We start from the raw sequence: 19051 nt of genomic DNA on the forward strand, positions 1-19051 counted from the left end.
TCCACCATGGCTGCCCACCGCCAACCAAAACCAACCACAGACACCCAGGGCCAGGCACTCTCAAGCCACCACAACCCACCATGGCTACGCACAGCCGCCCAATCATGTCACACCATGCAGTCACTGAGAGCCAACTGCCACCAACCACAGCCGTCCACAGGTACCACCCATCAGAGCCAGCTGCTCCTGCCCACAGCCCGCCTTCGGCCATCCAGTCTCTCCACAACCCACCAGAGGAGTCACATGCAGGCCTCGGCCATGCAGAGCCTCCTGCTCCTGCGGGAGCCCATGCTGGGGAGGGGGGGGAGCCGTGGTGGTGGGCTTCCCCTGGGTGGGCTGGGCTTCCCTGCCTTACCTGGGTGCCTGCCTCCTTCCATGGCGTCCTCATGCTCTCTGGACCCATCACACTCCAAAGCCCCTGGGCCCTGGTGCTCCACGGGCAGCGGGGATGGACACCTGGGGAGGAAGGTGGGGCTGGCGGGTCCTTCTGGCCATGCCACTGGCTGGCAGAAGTGGCTTCTACAGGGGCTGTGCGAGGGAACCCCTGGCCAGAGAGGTCTTCTGGAAGACGGAAACGAAGCACCTTGGACCACCCACCCTGCAGAGAGGCTGGAGAAGCACTTGAACCAGGAGCCCGGCTCCGCCCCGGTTGATGGGGCACTGCCGTGGCAGCCCTCCGGTGGAAGCAGCTCTGCCTTGGCCAGACACAGCCCCGCCCTGCCTGCTGGGGAGCCTGCTGCTCCTGTGCGCTTCCCTCCCACCAGAGTCCGGATCCACCAGAGTCTAGATCCATTAGAATCTGGGTTACAGATCCCAGTTTACAGAAATCCAGACAAGCTTTTCTGTTTATACAAAAGAACAACAACAAAGTCCCGCCCACAACTCAAAACTACAAAAACAAAAGCCACCACCCTTCTATGCTTAACATATAACTAAATTTGGAAAAATTACTTGACATACCATTTTAAGGACCTTTATTTCCCAAGGTGAGGAAGGCATGTAGGTCAAACTACAAATACCTACTCTAAGCCCAAACCAAAAGACTGGGTGCAGGGAGTGAGCTCTGCCCAACCGCCCTCAGCCACAGCTCAAGCACGGTCATCTGTAATCTAGTCTCTTGGGAAAAGTAGGCACCTGCCCTAGCCTCCCAGCATGGCTTCCCCTGGGATTGTCCATGTTCCCTAAATGGTCTCCGGGGCCACATGTGATCTGTAGGTGCTTTTGAGAGAGTCACGGGTCCAGAAGGGACTACCCAGGAAGCTGAGACGTGACTCCCCAGCCACGAGCATCTCATCTCCAGTTGAGGAGAGGCTTGGGTGGTAGGACACCAGCTGTCAACAGAAAATGGACAAGGGCTTGAGGCCCTGAACTCAAGCCCCGTGCTGGCAGGAAAGAGAGAAAAATGGTCAAAAGGAAGAAAACAAGAAAAGAAAGTAGTAGGGAAGATAGGGTAGAACAAGAGGTGGGAAGGGAGAAGGGAGACAAGGAAGGAGCAGTACCCGTCGTAGCCGAGAGGTCTCCAGGGTCCGCTGCCACCAGGTCCGGGGTCACTGGAGGACGACTGGTTGCTGGGAGAACTTCTGAAAAGTGGACTAGAGTTATTACCCGTCACCCAGGCCCGGTGCCAGGCATCTACCCATAATTTTACTAACAAACTCACTTTGACTATGTATGACAGAGGAGAAGGAAAAGCATGCTGAACCGTAGACGAACTATGTCTGTGGCTTATAGTTAGTTGGCAGTGTGTCACAGGAATGAGATGTGGTGGGATGGACACTGGCTACCTGTGCGATTTATAGCACAGATAACAGTCCCTCCTGCTGAAATATGGAAATGCAGGAACATGAATTATGGAACCACTGCCAAATCAGGTTATGTGAAACAATGCGAGTCATGCATGCTTTGGCTCTAGATGTAAAGCCTTGCAGAGCACAAAGCTAAAATTGGGTAAACACTATTTTCATACAGTTACCAAATGCAATCTTCTTCTACCTGTTGGCAGACTCACACAAATGAGGGCTGTAAGTTTGCATGTTACGCTTCCCTCTGGCTGCTGGAGTCCTGGTTTTCTCTGTAATTCTCTCAACTACCTACATATGGGGGAGAGAGGGGTCTGCAGACCCCTCCTGCCGGTGTAGCTGGCTGAGATGGCCTCATTTGGCACAGCCATCTGCACTCACCTCTGAACAGAGGGAGCTCACGGACCCGCTGACTCTCACCTAAGGAGGCCTGGAGCCGAGTCAAGTGAGCACGCTGCTCTCAGGCGGCATTAACTAGAGAAGATGACTAATTCTGCTCAGCACCGTGAGACATGAGGTGGGCCAGGCCAAGTCTTTCACCGAGTCCAGCACTCAGTTCTCTGGTGCCTGATGAGGGAGATACCATCACTGCATTTACTTTCCAGAAGAGGAAAGTGGAGGCTCAGCCACAAGTGACAGGCCCGAGTAGGGCAGCACGGCAGGTATGGGAGAGTTCTGTTTAAGTCTGGGAGGCCCAGTTTCCAGTCCATGGTAGCTATGGTATCAGCAGAGACCCAGAGGTGCCTCCTTGGAAAGCCTACTCCATCTCTATGGGCATAAGCCGTGTGAAAGCCAACCCCAAAGTGCAGGAAGGAACTGCCACAGCAAAGAATGCACAAGCTACTCAAGTTAGGCCTCAGAGATTCGCACCAACTTCTTGTGGAGTGGATTTAACTTGGAATAGTGAACTCTTTTCCTACCCTTCTGAGCTCTGACCTGTTTCGGAGGGCCCTCTGAGGATGGCCTAGTGTTACCTGGTGCCGTCAGGCAGCTTCCTGTCGAAGGAGGTGCTGCGGGGAATGGCGGCCTGCGCCTGTGGGAGCAGTGGCTGGCACTGCAGGCGGTCAGGTGTGCCAGGCACAGGGGAGGCTCTGGAGATGGGCTGCAGGGCAGGGGTGGGCACCCGGTGCCACGTGGTATTCCTCTTGAACGGGGTCTTGTACTCGCAGGGCGTGCCCTCACTGTCCAGCTTGTATTCCACCACTGGGATCCGGCAGAGCTCTGAACACCCCCTGGTGGGCCGAGAAGAGATGGTGGAGCCATGGGCCAGGTCCGCCCCCAGCTCATGGTCCCAAGGGGTGTCTCACCCACAGAACATGTCACCAATGTCCCCAGACGTTCCTCCTGTTCACAGCCTCTGCCCAAAACGAGACACCAGGCACTAAAAATGCTGTTGCAGTCGCCTTAGTGGGACTTTGCCTGGCACAGACTTTCCCACAATCCTCCAGGGTTGTGAGGATGCCCAGTGATGGCCAGAACTTGAGCATGGGACACTGGAGACAAGGGCAAGGTGGACAGAAAACAGTGAGTTCATCTCAAGCTCAGAAGAGACTCAAAGGCTAGGCAGGCCTCGGCCCTGTCTCTGCAGCCATGCTGGAAGGTTGAACTTGGGGCATCTGGGCAGGTATGCTGTTACCTGAGCCATGCTAGCCCTTTGTCTTGGAGGCCTCAGACTCCGCTTACCTCTGCGCTCCCAGTAAATGGAAGAATAGGTGTGTGTTACCACACCTGGTTTGTTTTGGGGACAGGGTCTAACTTTAGCCTGGGCTGGACATGAGCTGTGAGACTTCAGCCTCTGCCTCCGTCAGAGAATACCGGTGTAAATCACTGTGGGTGGCCTAACAATGATTCCTCACTTCTCCACTGTCCTGGTCTGTACTCTGTGACATGGCGGGGAGGTGCTGGCCTGCAGAGTGGGGGTGGGGGATGAAAACCCCTCTGCTGGAAGGCAGGAAAGGGCCGCTCACCAGGGAACTTTCCTGATTGCCTTTCATTTCAGCTTGGCTTCCTCACCACAAAGCAAACTCCACTGCTTTCTTAGTTTACACGTCTCTGGCTTTTCTCAGTGGGATAGTTCCTTAGGGTCAAGTGCTGAAGCTAGACTTACATTGGGTAGCATTTCTTTTTCTTTTTGGTCAGTCTTGGGGTTGATCTTTTGGCCTGGGCGCTGTCCCCGAGTTCTTCAGCTCAAGGCTAGCGCACTACCATCTGAGCTACAGCACCACTTCTGGTTTTCTGGTGGTTAATTGGAGATGAGTCTCCCGGAGATTTTTTTTGTGCCTTGGCTGGCTCTGAACCGTGGCTCTCAGATCCCAGCCTCCTGAGTATCTAGGATGATAGGCGTGAGCCACTGGCACCAGCTTAGCATTTCTTTTCTAAAATAAGGTGCCGCACTGCTCTACAGACTACTCCTAGGCTTGCGCTGCTTCTGAGTGCTTCTCTACTTAACACACCCCACACCCCGTCCCCTGGGCCTGCTGATTCTTCCCAACAGAAAAGTCCCAGCAGGACCACACCAAGCACCCAAGAGCTAGCTCCTGTTTCACCAGTGCTGGGAGCAAGCCTGGATGTGCGGGTGGCTGGGGCTGTGGTCCTCAGAGCCACTGTACCCGAGAGGGGGAACCAGGGAGACGGTTCCTGGGGTTACAATGGAAGACAGGAGAAGGGCTTGGGGTTACAATAAGAATGACAAGAGCAGGGCTTAGGGTTAGAGTGGGAATGACAGGAGCAGGGTCTGGGGTTACCATGGGAAAGACAGGAGCAGGGGTTGTCAGCTCAGAGGTCTAAAAGGCAACCTGCTTTGCTCAGGAAGAGGAAGAGCAAAGGGAAAGAAGATGGCTGAGTGCAATGGTCCGCTTAATTCATGCTCACAGAATGGTGTCCTTAATAGGATATTACAATTTAGCTTGTGTCTTGGAAAACACGTGAGTGTCCAATCAGGGCTGCTATTTGAGAGTGAGTTGGTAAAAACCTATGCCATGCATCAGACACAAGAAAGGTCAGAGGGTGAATTCTCTCTTTACCTCTTCTAGAAAGTCCTATATAAATGAACTTTTAAATACTCAAATTCACCTTGTTTTGCCCTAACAGAATTTACTCTTTTCAAAAGAATGGCTGCATCTGAAAATGCCTGTGGTCAAATCAGGACTCTCTGCCCGCAGCGTTCTGAGGAGCCAGAGGCTGCTTTTGTCCAGTAACTAAGATGCCAAGTGTCACTGGGCATAAGGAAATCCCAGACCTAGCTCTCCATGTACCAGAAGCTTTCTGAAGGACAGAACCAGGTTTTAGGGTCACAGGCAGTGTGGCAGTGGCTTTGGGGTCTGCAGAGACACACCCACTGGGCACGCCCTCTCCTGGCTGGTGCTCACAGGGGACTCCAGGCAGAACACCTGCTATGGAGGGCACATGACGGGCACTGCTGACCAGCGGAGAAGGCCACGCAGAAGACATCACTGGAAAAACGAGCTGCCAATCTTGCATGGAGCAGAAGCATGTGTCAAGAAAAGACAAGTTGTTTTCCTGTACGATATAACCTCTCATGTGGCAAGGACACGTATCTGGCTTCCTTTTCACACTGAGTCTAGGTAAGGGACGGGGACATATTTTTCAGGGTTTTTTTTTTTTTTTTTTTTTTTGCCAGTCCCGGGCTTGGGCTCAGGGCCTGAGCACTGTCCTTGGATTTTTCTCAAGGCTAGAGCTCTACCACTTGAGCCTCAGCACCACTTCTGGCTTTTTCTAAGTATGTGGTACCAAGGAATTGAACCCAGGTCTTTGTGCATGCTAGGCAAGCACTCTACCACTAGGCCAAATTCCCAGCCCCATTTTTCAGTTTTTTGATAGTAGCCCATGCAAATGTGGACATGGTCTTTGTTCTGCTCTACGACAAACACATCACTACTGGCTTTACCTCTCACCACCACGCCACGTGGGGCCAATAGAAACTCAGCTTTTGGTTAAAATGAATACAAGTTTAACTTTTTTTTTTTGCCAGTCCTGGGGACTCAACTCAGGGCTTGAGTACTATCTTTGGACTTTCCTCAAGGTTAGTGCTCTACCACTTGAGCCACAGCACCAGTTCTGGCTTTTCTACATATGTGGTACTGAGATTAACACTTCTTATGTAGGCAGAAACTACGCTCGCATCTCCCTAGCATGCCCTGGAAGGTGACTGTTCCACAGACCCAGCAGGCCACTCCTGAGGCAGCCGTGGGCTTGGAATCCTCCCAGGAGCTCCCAGCAAATGTTCAGCATCGTGAATGCCCCCCCCCCCACCTCTGCCTCACAGCCAGCCGATACGTGTACTAGGTTGGCATGTACTGTACTGCAGAGACATGCTGGAAGGTCTCGACCACGGCTCCGCAGTGCGGGGGAAGAGCCTCCGTTTACCACCTCGATCAGACACCTGGAGTCGAGTCACAGCTGGCCAGGCTTCCAGCCCATGTCTAGAGGAGGACGCCTGACCCTCTGCCAGGAGTGTCACTCGGGGCTAGCTCGTGGCTTTCCCTTTCTTCTCTTCCCACCAGAGATGCTTGGCATCAACCAAACTCTCGCTTGAAGAGGAAGCTGTGCTTGGACTTAAAACCTAAACCTGACAATGTGTAATAAGAATGGTGACTCCCAATGTCTCCCAGGAGGAGAAAAGACAGCAGAGACTGGACCGTAAGAAGCAAGTTCCTGACATTTTGCTTCCAGAAAAAAAAAAAAAAAAGGAATTCAGCATTAAAGTACAAGAAAATCATAAAAAATTTCAAGGATGTTCCAGATAATGGATGGTTATGGAGTTCTAGATTAGATAAAGTTCTAAATTAAACTTAAAACTAAAAAAGCTGGGCCGGGAGTTTGGCCTAGTGGTAGAGTGCTTGCCTAGCATGCATGAAGACCTGGGTTTGATTCCTCAGTACCACATATAGAAAAAAGCCGGAAGTGGTGCTGAGGCTCAAGTGGTAGAGCTCTAGCCTTGAGAAAGTCCAAGGACAGTGCTCAGGCCCTGAGCTCAAGCCCACGACTGGCAAAACAAAACAAAACAAAAAACCACACACACACAAAAAAAAAAACCTGGAAAAAAAAAACTAAAAAAGCTTTAGAGCTGCAAATTTCTCTTAATCTGTATTTATCATAGGAAGATTTGTCATTATTATCTTATTTTTTTCATCTTATGCAAAAGTAGGACTTATTACTTTGTATTAATTTACTTATAAACTAAGGAGGAAACATCCTGAGAGCTGAGCAAGTTCAAAGGAGGAATGCATGCTGCTATCAGGAAAGAAAAAACGAGCTGACTGAACAATATTACTGAACCAGGTGAGCCACAGGCTAGGCTTAAGCACCCAGTCTTAAAGGGGGTCCCCAGACCTAACGCTGCACCACGCAGTCTTCACTGGAACCCTTCACCCCCCAAGTGGTCTAAGTTACAAGGCTCCTCTTCTGCCAGACCTGCCTCAGACACCACCTAATCTCCACACAAGAAAGTCCGAAAAAAATTTCCACCATTAGGACACAAGGTCAGGGTCAGGAAGTTGAGGGAGAGAATGGTAGAAATAACTAGAATTCAGGCCTTCGGACCCCAAGGTCAGTGCTCTTGCCAAAACACATGTTCATTTGTTTATTAGAAAGTCACTATAAAATAGTAAACGCAGCTTATGTCATGTCATACTTCCCAAGGGAATCTTGGAAACAAAATAATAAAATAAATGATCATATTCTTTGATACTATGTACTTTATAAATAAAGAGCCCTTTCATAGCTCTTGGGATTTGAAGTAATTCCTAGTATTTTAATCACAGAGATTCTTTCCAAATCATTGGGTACTTAGCCACAGACCTGCTCTGGTGCCGGGAGAGCCTAAAGTTTTCTGCTGGACACAGCTGTGCGGCAGAGCTCTCTGTAAAGGCAAGGGCATGCTAGAACCAAACCCGGAAACAGCAAGTCATTCTCAACAGACTTCCTCATTCATTTGTACACAGCAAGAGAGACATCCTCAGAACACACTGGAGGAAGAGACACCTGGTCCACCAAGCCGCTGACTCAGGCCTCAGGGGAGTCCCAAGTGTCCTGTGGCACCGGGAGCGAGGCTGGGCTCCGGGTGAATGCTATGTCCCCAGGATTGGCCTAGAGTCACAGCGGCTTGGAAGATTCTTGCCCAAACCAACCACTTCCTTTTACTTTTCTCCAAAAGCTTGCAGGCAGGAATGAAGTTTACTGTACTCTAATACTAAGTCAGACAGAGAAGACTCCACTCACACCTATTTGATGCCTGGTTTCTGTGAGTGCATGTCTATGAGGAAATCGGTTGTGGCTTCCGCTGTAAGGCCACCCTGTGCTTTGCTGCTAGAGGTGGTAAGCATCCCACGTGCAAAGTCTGGAAAAGCAGGGCAGTGGAGTACAGGGGCGGAGTGGCGCACAGGCAGGAGGGTACAGTAGAGAAGGCGGCGAGCTAGAGAGGGCAGCGCCATCGTAGACACCAGTGTGAGATCTTTATGGTCAAGCAATAAACTGCTGCATGAATTTGAAAAAAATCAAGTTTCAAGTACCCAACATGAAAATAAGAAATTCTGTTTTGAGTGCTGGACAGACTAAAAAAAACCCCAGAAAAGTAAAGACCATGTCCCACTCATGGCCCCAGCAAGCAGGCCAGTTTCCAAGTAACTGGTGGATAACAAAGTAAACCGAGGCAGGGAGTCCACTGAGTTCAATAAGCCATGCCCTCACCACAGGGCGGAAATACCGGAGCCCCACGTTGGTGGAAAAGGACTAAGGACGCAGAATAGCCGTTGCAAGTTACCATCAGAAGCCCCACTGGATCATTTCCAGGCTTTATGTGAAAATTCAGGCCTGTAAAATAGTATCCGATAGAATGTAATTTCCGTTACCCATATAAGTTACCTGGAAAAGTCTAAAAACTCACTTGAGTTTAGATTTCAAGTCACCATTACTGCCATCCCGCCCCTGCCCCTCACCATGCCCCTGCACAGAACTGCAAACTGGCAGGATTCAGTTTCCCTTCCTATTTCTATTTCAATGGCCTTCTTGTGTACTGGAGGGCGCCGAGCAGTCAGGAAACAGACAAGAACACAGTTAATTTTACACAATGATGAGAAGGCACTCGTTTAGACTTAGGACCACCTAAGGAAATGTCCACGGTTTTGCATTATACAGCAAAATATGTCGGATAATATGTCAACGAAGCATGAAAAATCACAGAAAACAGATGCACCACAGCAAGGAGTTTCATTTCCATTTTTATTGGACATATTTCTAAACTCACCGGCATTGTGGAACGGCTCATGCATAATTCTGATGAGCTGTGCCTTCCTTTAGTTACTAGGCTTGTAATGATGTGCTGTCCTTAAAAGGACGTGGACAGACCGTCACTCACCTCTGCCGCGGAGGCTCAGCTACCCCCTGCAGTACTGAGATCTTAATTAAGTATCTCGGATAAGGGCAACACAACTCTTCTTCCTGCCTGCCTGAGAGGGCTGCAAGGGTAGCCTCCTCTAGCCTTCAGAAGTGCAATTCCCAAGCTGCCCAGCCACTCTCTGCCCGCCTGCACACATTCACTTCAGACTCTGCCCCAGCAGGGGACCCTTTAATAAGCATTCCCAGGGGTCCTCCCAGCCTCTCACTCCCTGGAACTCCTCCAGGAAAAGCTAAAAATGGCTCTGCCTTCCTTCAAGCTCGGAACAGCTGGACAGACCTTGCCCTGGGCTGGAAAGAAAGAGATTTCAAACGTGGGTGTTTTTGTTATGCCATAAATAATTTCCCAAAGACAGGCTTCATTGAATGCAGCAGACCTGAGTCATAGCCAGGGTCAGAGGAAAACCAGAAACTAGCTAGTGAGAGAGGCTTGGGCTACTGGTGGAGCCGATGGGATCTCAGTCAAATGGCTTCTCCACTGATGGTCTGCAAACTAATGCCAAGTGGATAGAGGCAGGAAGAAACAGAAAGGGTTTGCTACAGTATTTAGGAAAGTTAAGATAGCTTGTAATGGGGGTGTGGGGGGGGGGAGGGAAATGGGTACCAAGACATGTGAAAGGGTATCAATGTATGTGAATTAATGCACCTTCTATCTGGCAAATATCATGTAACCCTTTTACTAATTACAATTAAAAAAAGAGATAGCTTGTAATTAGTGTATTTGGCTATTTTTAATTCTCTGGTATTTACATTAAGGCCAATTTCCTAGGAAAAAAACCCATATAGACACACAAATGTAAATACCTGTTCATTTAAATGAATTTTCTTCTTTCCCTGGTAAAACAAATCAAATGTGTAGTTTTAGCTTAAGCCAGACGAAATGGTAACCTAACTACTTGTATTATCTCAATCTATTGAGTGTATAAAGAATTTATTACTGATCAGCAGTAGATCAAACCTAAAAACCAGACAAGAAATGTTATTTTTAACTCAAAGGAAGGACCTGGAAACATTTCCTCAACTTAAAAGTGGTCAGATTCTAAGATAGACAAGGCTTGATTCTCAATAGTCATAAATCTGTATTTCTAGAATAGAAGAATCTTACTACCCATAACAGTTCAAGTAGCTGGCTTACAATGTACTCGGAGATTTTTCTCTTACACACCATTTGAGCTTCTAAGGCATAAAATAATTGTCTTTGGTTATTTCAAGGCTTATTTTTAACCAAGCAGTTTTTCATCTTCATCTTCTCTGTACTAAGTGCTAAGTGTGATCCAAACGACACTGAGAGTGGGTGGGTTTCACACGGCAGAATCAGACACAAGACTGGAATTCTAATGGCAGGTCACTCGTTAGACCTGTACTGAAGAATGTACTGGACGAATACAGGCCGCACACCGTGATCACCAGGCTTGAGCTCAGTGTTGGAGTGCCTGCCCGGCAGACACTAAAAAACTAACAAGCCTTAAAGCAAAGCAAGGCGAACCCAGCTGGGAGAAGAGGCTTCTAGGAAACTGTGCGTATTATCCACGGACCGGGATAGTGTAAGACTCACTTGTTGGGGTTGTTGTACATGAGGCTTGAACTCAGGGCCTTACTGGCCCTGAGCTCTTCTGCTGAAGGCTAACACTAGAGCCACAGCTCAAAACTTCTGGTTTTCTGGAGAGAAGAGTCTCATGGATTTCTGTGCCTGGGCTGCTTTGAACCGTGATCCTCAGATCTCAGCCTCCTGAGTAGCTAGGATGACAGGTGAGAGCCATGGGCATCAGCAAGCATGATTATTTTTTGTTAGCATCAGACGTGTTTTCCATTGTGAGAAACAAGCCTGGTGTGAATACCGCGAGTGAGTAGAACGGTGGCCACGGAGGTTTGGCACCTGGCACGTCCTCAGACATCCAGGGCGAGGGCCTTAAGCATGTTACTACTCACAGCTGGCTTCTGGTTGGAGAAGGAAGTGGCAGGGCAGAGGGGCATCCTGCTGAAGGCTGCGCTGTGCTGTGGCTGTCTCCCTGCAGGCACAGGTCTCTGGGCCCAGTCAACTGGTGTCATTCGTGCCCTGTGGTCTACACTAGCTCTAACTTGATAAAGCTCGCATCTCAGCAAGGTTAGAGCTTGTCAGGTACCACACAGTGACCATTCCCAACCCTTCTCTCTTTTTTTAGAGGCGGACGCCAGTCTCACGGGCCGAGGCTTACCTCCGGGGCACGCCGTCGTCGTGGGGCTGGATGATGACCACCTTGACGGTGACCGAAGTCCGCAGCAGGTCTATCATCTGCTCATGGGTCAGCGTGGCCACGGCCACTTTGCAGATCTCCACGAGGCGGCTGCCCTGGCGCAGGCCCGCCTTCCAGGCAAAGCCAAAGGGCTCCACGTCGGCCACGATGCCCTCAAAGTTCACGTGGAAGCCGAGCTGGCCCAGCCCGTTCCTCCGCAGGGTCATCTCCACGGTCTCACAGCCCTTGGTCACGATCTGCAGGGACAGGAGTTGTGAGGCGACCCCACTCTCAGACCTTAGCTGCCACCGGGGTGGTGAGACACCCATGGGCCCCATGCCAGGTCTCTGCTGGGTGCCCCAGGCCGCCTGGCTGCCACAGTGAAAAGTCAGGGGGACTGTGGAGTCTGAAGCTCACCACGGGGGACCTGGGCAATAGGTACAAGGGAGTTACAGAAGCACCACGCCGGCTCCGTTCTCCAGAGGCTGAGGTTCCTGATGCAAGCTCTACCCTTGCTCAAACACCACTGTCTGGGGTCTTCCTAGCTTAACTCCCTCCACTGCCTCCTTCAGTTGGTTGATACACACGTCATTTCAGATTACAGCAGTGGAGAAAACGTATAAAACACTTTCAAAAGCACATACGCCTCAACCATCAAGTATCAAACCAGCTGGACAATTGTATTTCACTTAAATAAGTGTGTGCTTAGTGGCCGTCCCGTGAGGTCAGAGGGCGAAGCTGCTACCTGCTCTGCAGCACCCTGCCGCCACATCCTGCTCCGTCCCCTGGGACTCTCTCCTGAAGTGACTGCCTGTGCTACTAGCCAGGCGCCGGGCCGTCGTTAACAGGGCACTAAACAGGACAGAGTGTGAAGTCGCCAGGGGGAGCACCTGCAGCCACCTCACCCCGCTCTGTAGTCTCCCCCATTCTGTCTATCTCTGGAGGCCAAAGGCAACCCCAGGAAGAAGCAGCTCCCGTGAGCAGCCCGTGCCTGAGGCAGAGCATGAGAGGAGCCGGTTTCACCCTCCTGGGCCTCCAAGCTCAGTAATTAGACCACGTAGCCCTCAGAGGCGCTGACTAAGCGTGAAGTTCAACGCCATGAAAGGAAAACACGGCTCATTAAACACCATTTGAGGACTCTGACATCACATTTCTGAGGGAAATTTCAAGCTGGGAGGTATCACAGCCCATCTCCAAAGGCCTGGGGCGGGATGCAAGTTTCAGTTTAATAAATGCTCCCCTTCTATGAACCATGCTCTGAACACACAGAAACCTGTTTAGTGAGCCCTGGGCTGCGAGGATAGCTGAGGGGAGGGGCTGGCTCCCCCATCAACATCCTGCCTGTTTCCATGGTTACCCAAAGCCACATGCTGACAGCTTCTTTCCGACAGCATGACATTCTGGACTCAGTAGAATGACACATGGGACTACAAGTGCTAGCTGGGGATAAAGTTTTGAAAACATTCAAGTTTTCCAAGTTACGAACTACAGAAAGAAAACTACTAAACAAGCACTTTCAGAGAACGTAAAACGTGGACGAAGCCTTTCCTCACTTCTTTTTCAATTTTGTTTCACACAATCCTACCAAAAGATAACATCTTCACAACGTGTCCTGCCTTTTTCCACTTATTTCAAAGGTTAATGAGACTGTCAGGTGAAATTTAACATTCATGTATTACAACCAAGAGCCGTCTCTGGCAGCTTCAGACCTTCTGTCTCCGCCTCTTCTGTGGACCTCCTCCAGCTGCCTGCCTGCCGCTCCCCGACTTCAGCTTTATCTGCTATGCTTTGCTTCTTAGCAGCCTGAAAGGGCATGTTCTCCACCTTGCTCGAGTTCCTAATATGCGCACATGGACTCTATGACCGCTGGAAAGCAGCCCGTTTCCGGGTCCTGTGTCCAGGACTGGCTAGACCATTCACAGGGCTCAGTGCATAACCAAGTGCAGGGCCCTGATCCAAGAGTTATTAAGAAATTCAATGCGAAGAGCACAGTCACGTGGACACTGGTGAGGTTCTGCAGTCACTCTCGGCAATTCCTAGGACCTCTGTGCTTCCTCTGTGGTGTCATTGCTGCCACACCGGTCTAGTCCCCAGCTCCTCTCGCTTCATGGTGCAGGGCGGTTTGAGTCACCCTCTGCCAGAGCGGGATTCATTCCTGGCCTCTGGCAGCTTAGGCAGTCAGGGCCTGGATGGGGAGGCCCACGGAGGAGAGGAAAGTGTAAGAGCCTCCTCGTGAACACCTATGGCAAGTGTACTTTGGTGGACAGAGAAGTGGCATTTATGTTGCATTTCCAGAAGCACAATTGTGGTGATGCAGTGGATGTGCTAAAACAAAGCATTCGTAATCCCCCAAAGCTAAGGTGGCCTGAGGTTCTGGGTCCTTGCTCTGTGTGTGCAGACACCTCAGATGCTGCCCGCCTGCCTGCACTCCCATCTAAGCCCACACATGCTGACTGGCCCTTACTGTGGATAGCACCTTCCCGAGGGAATCTGTGTCCCTAAGGCTGACAGACACTGATTTAAATAAAATGGCATCTTCTAATAACAGATGGGCGATTTTTATCAGTGGGAGGAAAGGGGTCAAGAATGAATATAATTTTTACACCCTTAGAATGACTTATAGTTGACTAAAATACTATATCCCCCTTGAAGTAAGATTTACAAATGAGACATTTTATACTTAAAGCATGTTTTCTTCTATCATCTTCTTATATCAAACAGTAAAAACTGGAGACTGATTTATTCATATGGCTCTACTGCATATACTCAAATTAAAATCTATATTTTTTTTCTTGTGGGTCATGGGGCTTGAACTCAGCCTGGGTGTTGTCGCTAAGCTCCTCAGCTCAAGGCTACCACCCTACCCTTAAGCCACGCACCACTTCTCATTTTCTAGAAGTTAATTGGATATAAGAGTCTCCGGTCCTTGGGCCGGGAGTTTGGCCTAGTGGTTAAAGTGCTTGCCTAGCATGTACGAAGACCCGGGTTCAATTCCTTGGTACCACATACATAGAAAAAAGCCAGAAGTGGTGCTGAGGCTCAAGTGGTAGAGCTCTAGCCTTGAGAAAGTCCAAGGACAGTGCTCAGGCCCTGAGCTCAAGCCCAGGACTGGCAAAAAAAAAAAAAAAAAAAAAGAGTCTCCAGTCCGGTCCTTTTGTGCTCGGGCTTTGAACCTTGATCCCCAGATCTCAGCCTCCTGAGTAGCTACGACTACAGGCATGAGCCATTGTACCTGCCTCTAAAATCTAAATCTTGCTTTGTAAAAATCGGGAGCAGGAATATGACTGCTAACTATCAGGAAGATCAGTGTTAGGGTTTGGGACTAAAATCACATCTTTAGGGAAGAGCTCTTTTAAGATGATTTCTTATATTTTACCTTTTTCTAACTTAATGGTTATTTCTACAAGACATCCTTAGAGTCCGTGGTGGAAAGATGAATACTGCTCTCTCTGGTTAGCCCTGTGTAAGCATGCAGCATGGACAGGCACCTAGGCATCGCGGGGAGGGGGGCAGCGACTCTGTTTACCAGTTCCCCTGGGCAGGCGTGTCAGGTCTGTGATCACACACAGGGAGAACACCCACATTCTCCTGGCTTTCCTTCACATGTTATTACATACAGCCCGTGCCATTTCCAAAGCTGGAGCAACTTTCCAGTCACTTTAGGACAAGTGGCTTTATTTGCTCAGCAGCTCTCACCGCCTCCGCCCTGTGGGAGCAGCAGCTCATTCCCCACACCTGGCAAACGGTGTCCACTGGGAATCTGGGGCCAACACGAGGATGGCGGAGGACACAGCGCAGGTACTTACCACTAGTCGTTGGACGATCTCTCGTATGTCTTCTGCCCGGCTGTCCACTGAGGACAGCAGGATACACTCTCCCCTCTCGTAGAACACCTTGATGCTCACTAGTCCCGACGTCCACCCAATAACATCCCTGCTGGAACAGTTGAACACCACGTTCTTGGAGTCCTTTTCTATCAGCATGATGAACTCGTTAGAAACCCCCAGAAGGCACTCGATGTCTGCGGACTGGCTGAAGTCCCGGGCTACCACGGGCCACGTGACAGCCCCGACGCTGAACAGATGGGCGTCTTTCCTGGGCTTTATCCGCTCCTTCTTCTTTGCACCCAGTGTGATGAAGCTGAATTTTGCAGAGGCGTCCACAGTGGCAGTTGTGACAAAGTTCTCAGCCAGGTCCTTCAAGTACTCCTGTCTGGTTCGGGTGGCCATGGCCCGGAATTTTTCTGATTTATGGGCTGCATTTTCTGCATTAATTACTTTGGCCAACAGGAAGTCCCGGAACACTGCTGACTTTGGAAAAGTCACGCCTTTGGGGATTGGGGGACCAAATGACGGCACGTCCTTGGATCTGGAAACACCAACACTGAGGACGAGAACAGGACAAGAAGATGAGAAGACAACCCTTCCCCTGCCAAGGCCCACCGTGAGCCCATCTTCTTTGTTAGGTTACTTCCAGTCTCGTGTCTGGTGGGTGCAGCTGAGGGCTGATGGCCGGGGCACTACTGCACTGCATCTGCATCTCAAGACCGCGTCGTGGCTCCTCCTAATCTGCTGGCTGGCTCAGAAGGACTGCCAATGCTGTCTTCAGCCATGGCAGAGATAAAAGCACTGCGCTGCTTCCCGTACATCCCATCTCCCTGGTTTTAACGTACATTCGCTTTCAGTAGTAATTTAATTAGAACCAGAAAACTTAAAACACAAATAGATGATGACCTTAACTTTTTTTTTTTTTGCTAATGAGCTCGTGATATAAGCATAAAGATAGGGAATAATTAAAAATACCTGTTTTGACCTAAAAACAGTAAGCAGCCAAAAAAAGTACCAAATACTGTAAGACTTTAGGCCTAGATTTCCAATCCATCAGGAAGGCGCATTTTAGAATATTTTTTATAGGTATAGCTTGTGGGGAAAGAGCTCAGAAGCAGCCAGGTCACTGTCACCATGTTTGCACCAAGGACTGTCTATTCAGGTGCATCGTCTGCACAGAACATATGCTATGATTTTTTTAAAGGAGGCCCGAGCATTTAGGCCCATAGCTGAAGCCTAGAGGTACGCAAAAGCCCCACGGGAGGAGAATGTGGCCTCGGGTCCACTTCTCGGCCTAGCTCAGTAGCAAAAGCGTAGCAGGTCAGGGCCCTGTTCGGCTGCCAGGCCACCAGGAGGCCAATGCGGTCCGATGATTAGTGGTTTTCAGATGGGCTGGGTGCAGATCAGCAATGCCTGGGGCACAGACTGGTCTTCCTACTTGTGGACAGTGCTCTGCTTTCTCCATGAAGACTCTTGGATCTGTGGCTCGATTAGCAAGGACTGCTTTGAGATCACAAAACAGAAACAACTGAGGGCAAATACTAGAAACTCTCCTGGGTTGTTTCCATGTAAGTTATGTATTATGTGCAACCACACGGTAAAGTAGGGACAGTAATTCTCAATTTTAGAAAACCTGAGAAAAACGGAGTACCTGTCTAGGGCAAGCAGGGAGCTGGATTCCAACCTGAATGGCAAGTATGTACTGTACTTACCAACGTCATCTGCAGTCATCTATGGCTACAGACCCTGAGACCAGGCCAAGAACTAAAGGCAGGCCTGTTCAGGACACTCTCAAGAGCCAGGCATGCACAAGACTTGGATCCAAGTCATGGAAACAAGAGTGGCTTCCTGGTCTCAGCAAGTGGGGAAGGCTCGAAGGACCTTTCTCCTCAAGCCAAAGATAAACTTTAATAGCCACACAACATAACCCGGAGGCCAGAACCTACACATTGTGGGCCTCGCAAGGTGTTCTTTTAGGAGGTTGAGGAAAAACACTATTTACCTTTTCAAATTACCAGGCCTTTCTTTCTCTTTTACAAGGTGACAGAATAGGGGAGAAGACCCTTGCTTCCAGGTAGCAGAGAGACTGGGTGGGAAGCAGCTGGAGAGGTACAGGAGGAGCTGACTGGGAGGCTCACCTGTAGCACACATTCTCTGTGCAGGGGTTGTGCACCTTCACAATGACGAAGACGTGCTGAAAGTGGGAGCGGATGTTCTTGGGCGTGAAGGGGAGCGCCCCAGGCTCCTGGAAGACGATGGTGACGATGTCATTCCCAATGTGCCTCTTTCGCAGAAGCTGCAGGAAGGACGTGGGCACACCGTGACAAGAGGCCCTCCCTCAGCACAACACACAAGGACACACAGGCACTCTCACGCCCCAGTGAGGCAGGGCGCTGAGGCAAACCAGAGCGGCCCCAGCAGGGGAGGGCTCAACATGGCAAGGGTAGAGCAGATTGAGCTGCACGCAGGAGACCCTGGGAAGCAAATCCTAAAAGCCCTATCCCTAGTTCCTAGGTGAATTTTCTCTCCTCTTCTATCTCCCTAGCTCTTTCCTTTATAATCCTGAAAGAGCACATAATCCTGAAAGAGCACATTCACTTCAACTTGAAGATACAGGGGTCTGAGAGAATGTGCACCTGCTGCAGGCCCTGCACCACTGCATGCAGGCCTCTGCTGTGCACTTCTGAAGCATTAGTGGCTACATGAGCGAAACTCATGACTGGAAACTCGGCTTAAAAGGAATTGTTAAAGAGGTGCACAGAGAGTTGCCATTCAATGAAGTGGTTTACGAATACAAAGCATCTTGATCAATGCCACCCCTTTCACCATTCTCCCACATTCTTCCTTCCCCGTTCCCTCAACTTTCTTAACTTTGTAGGATATGAACTGAGTCTTGACTGCATTCTCTTCCTTTGTTTACCCAGTACCATCTAGATTTTTTGTTGGTGGCAGGGCTTGCACTCTGGGCCTAGACGCTGTCCCCGAGCTTTTCAGCTCAAGGCTACCACCCTACCCCTTGAGCCACAGTGCCATTTCTGGTTTTTTAGTGGTTAATCATAGTCTCACTGACTTTAGTGCCTGGGCTGGCTTTGAACCTTGATCCTCAGATCTCGGCCTCCTGAGCAGCGAGGATTACGGACGTGAGCTACCACGCCTGGCTACCCAGTGCTGTCTAGAAGCCCAGAAATCTACTAGCCCTAGCCCAGCAGCCAGGAAATTCCATCCTGTGCAATCTCAGACACTGCACACGTGCAGGAGACAAAGATCCAGATGAAATCTCTGCTCTTCTCTATGCTGTGAATAAGGTGTGAAATGGCCCCCAAAAGATCCTGCGTTGAAGGCCCATATGGGAGTGAAAGGGGCCTGCGGGGTGACTGGATCGCAGGGGCCCTAGAGCAGGAGTGGCCTGGGAGGGATTCATCAGAGATGTCGTCTAGTCTTTGGGTCTTAGTCAGGAGGTTGCACCTGGCTGGAGGGTATAGGTTGGCGGGACCATGTCTCGTGGGTTGCCTCTCTCCCTGCCTGGCTGCTGTGAAGCAAGCAGCCTTCCTTCCACTCCACCACAGTCACCAAGACACATGGGGACATGGACAGAGTCTTTCCTCCTCAGGCTGCCTTTTCCAGGTATTGTGTCAGAGCAACGACAAGCCCATTCACAGGCCAGTGAACCACCTGTGGGGCTCTACTCTCACCAGGCCTGACTCTTCCCTAGGGGCTGCACTCTCTCTACTACATGGCCTACTTGTCCCGCATTGGGTCCAGCCTTTCCCAGGGTGGGGAGGGTCCTGTTTCTAGGCTT

The 19051-nt window shown here is 50.2% G+C and overlaps 1 protein-coding gene across 1 annotated transcript in view; it reads right to left on the reverse strand.

The window, feature by feature from the left end:
- The window catches only part of Sipa1l2 (signal induced proliferation associated 1 like 2), a 113567-nt gene that overhangs the window by 22377 nt on the left and 72139 nt on the right, over positions 1–19051 (reverse strand). Inside the window, exons 7-12 of the mRNA XM_090318735.1 lie at positions 17391–17548; positions 15232–15808; positions 11408–11682; positions 2774–3031; positions 1500–1580; positions 356–456 (exon numbers count right to left, since the gene is read on the reverse strand). Coding sequence (XP_090174861.1) covers positions 356–456; positions 1500–1580; positions 2774–3031; positions 11408–11682; positions 15232–15808; positions 17391–17548 — 1450 coding nt within the window. The remainder of the gene's footprint in view (positions 1–355; positions 457–1499; positions 1581–2773; positions 3032–11407; positions 11683–15231; positions 15809–17390; positions 17549–19051) is intronic.

Source organism: Megascapheus bottae, chromosome 26 (genome assembly GCF_031878675.1).
Source record: "Megascapheus bottae isolate mThoBot1 chromosome 26, mThoBot2.hap1, whole genome shotgun sequence".
Taxonomy (NCBI): domain Eukaryota; kingdom Metazoa; phylum Chordata; class Mammalia; order Rodentia; family Geomyidae; genus Megascapheus; species Megascapheus bottae.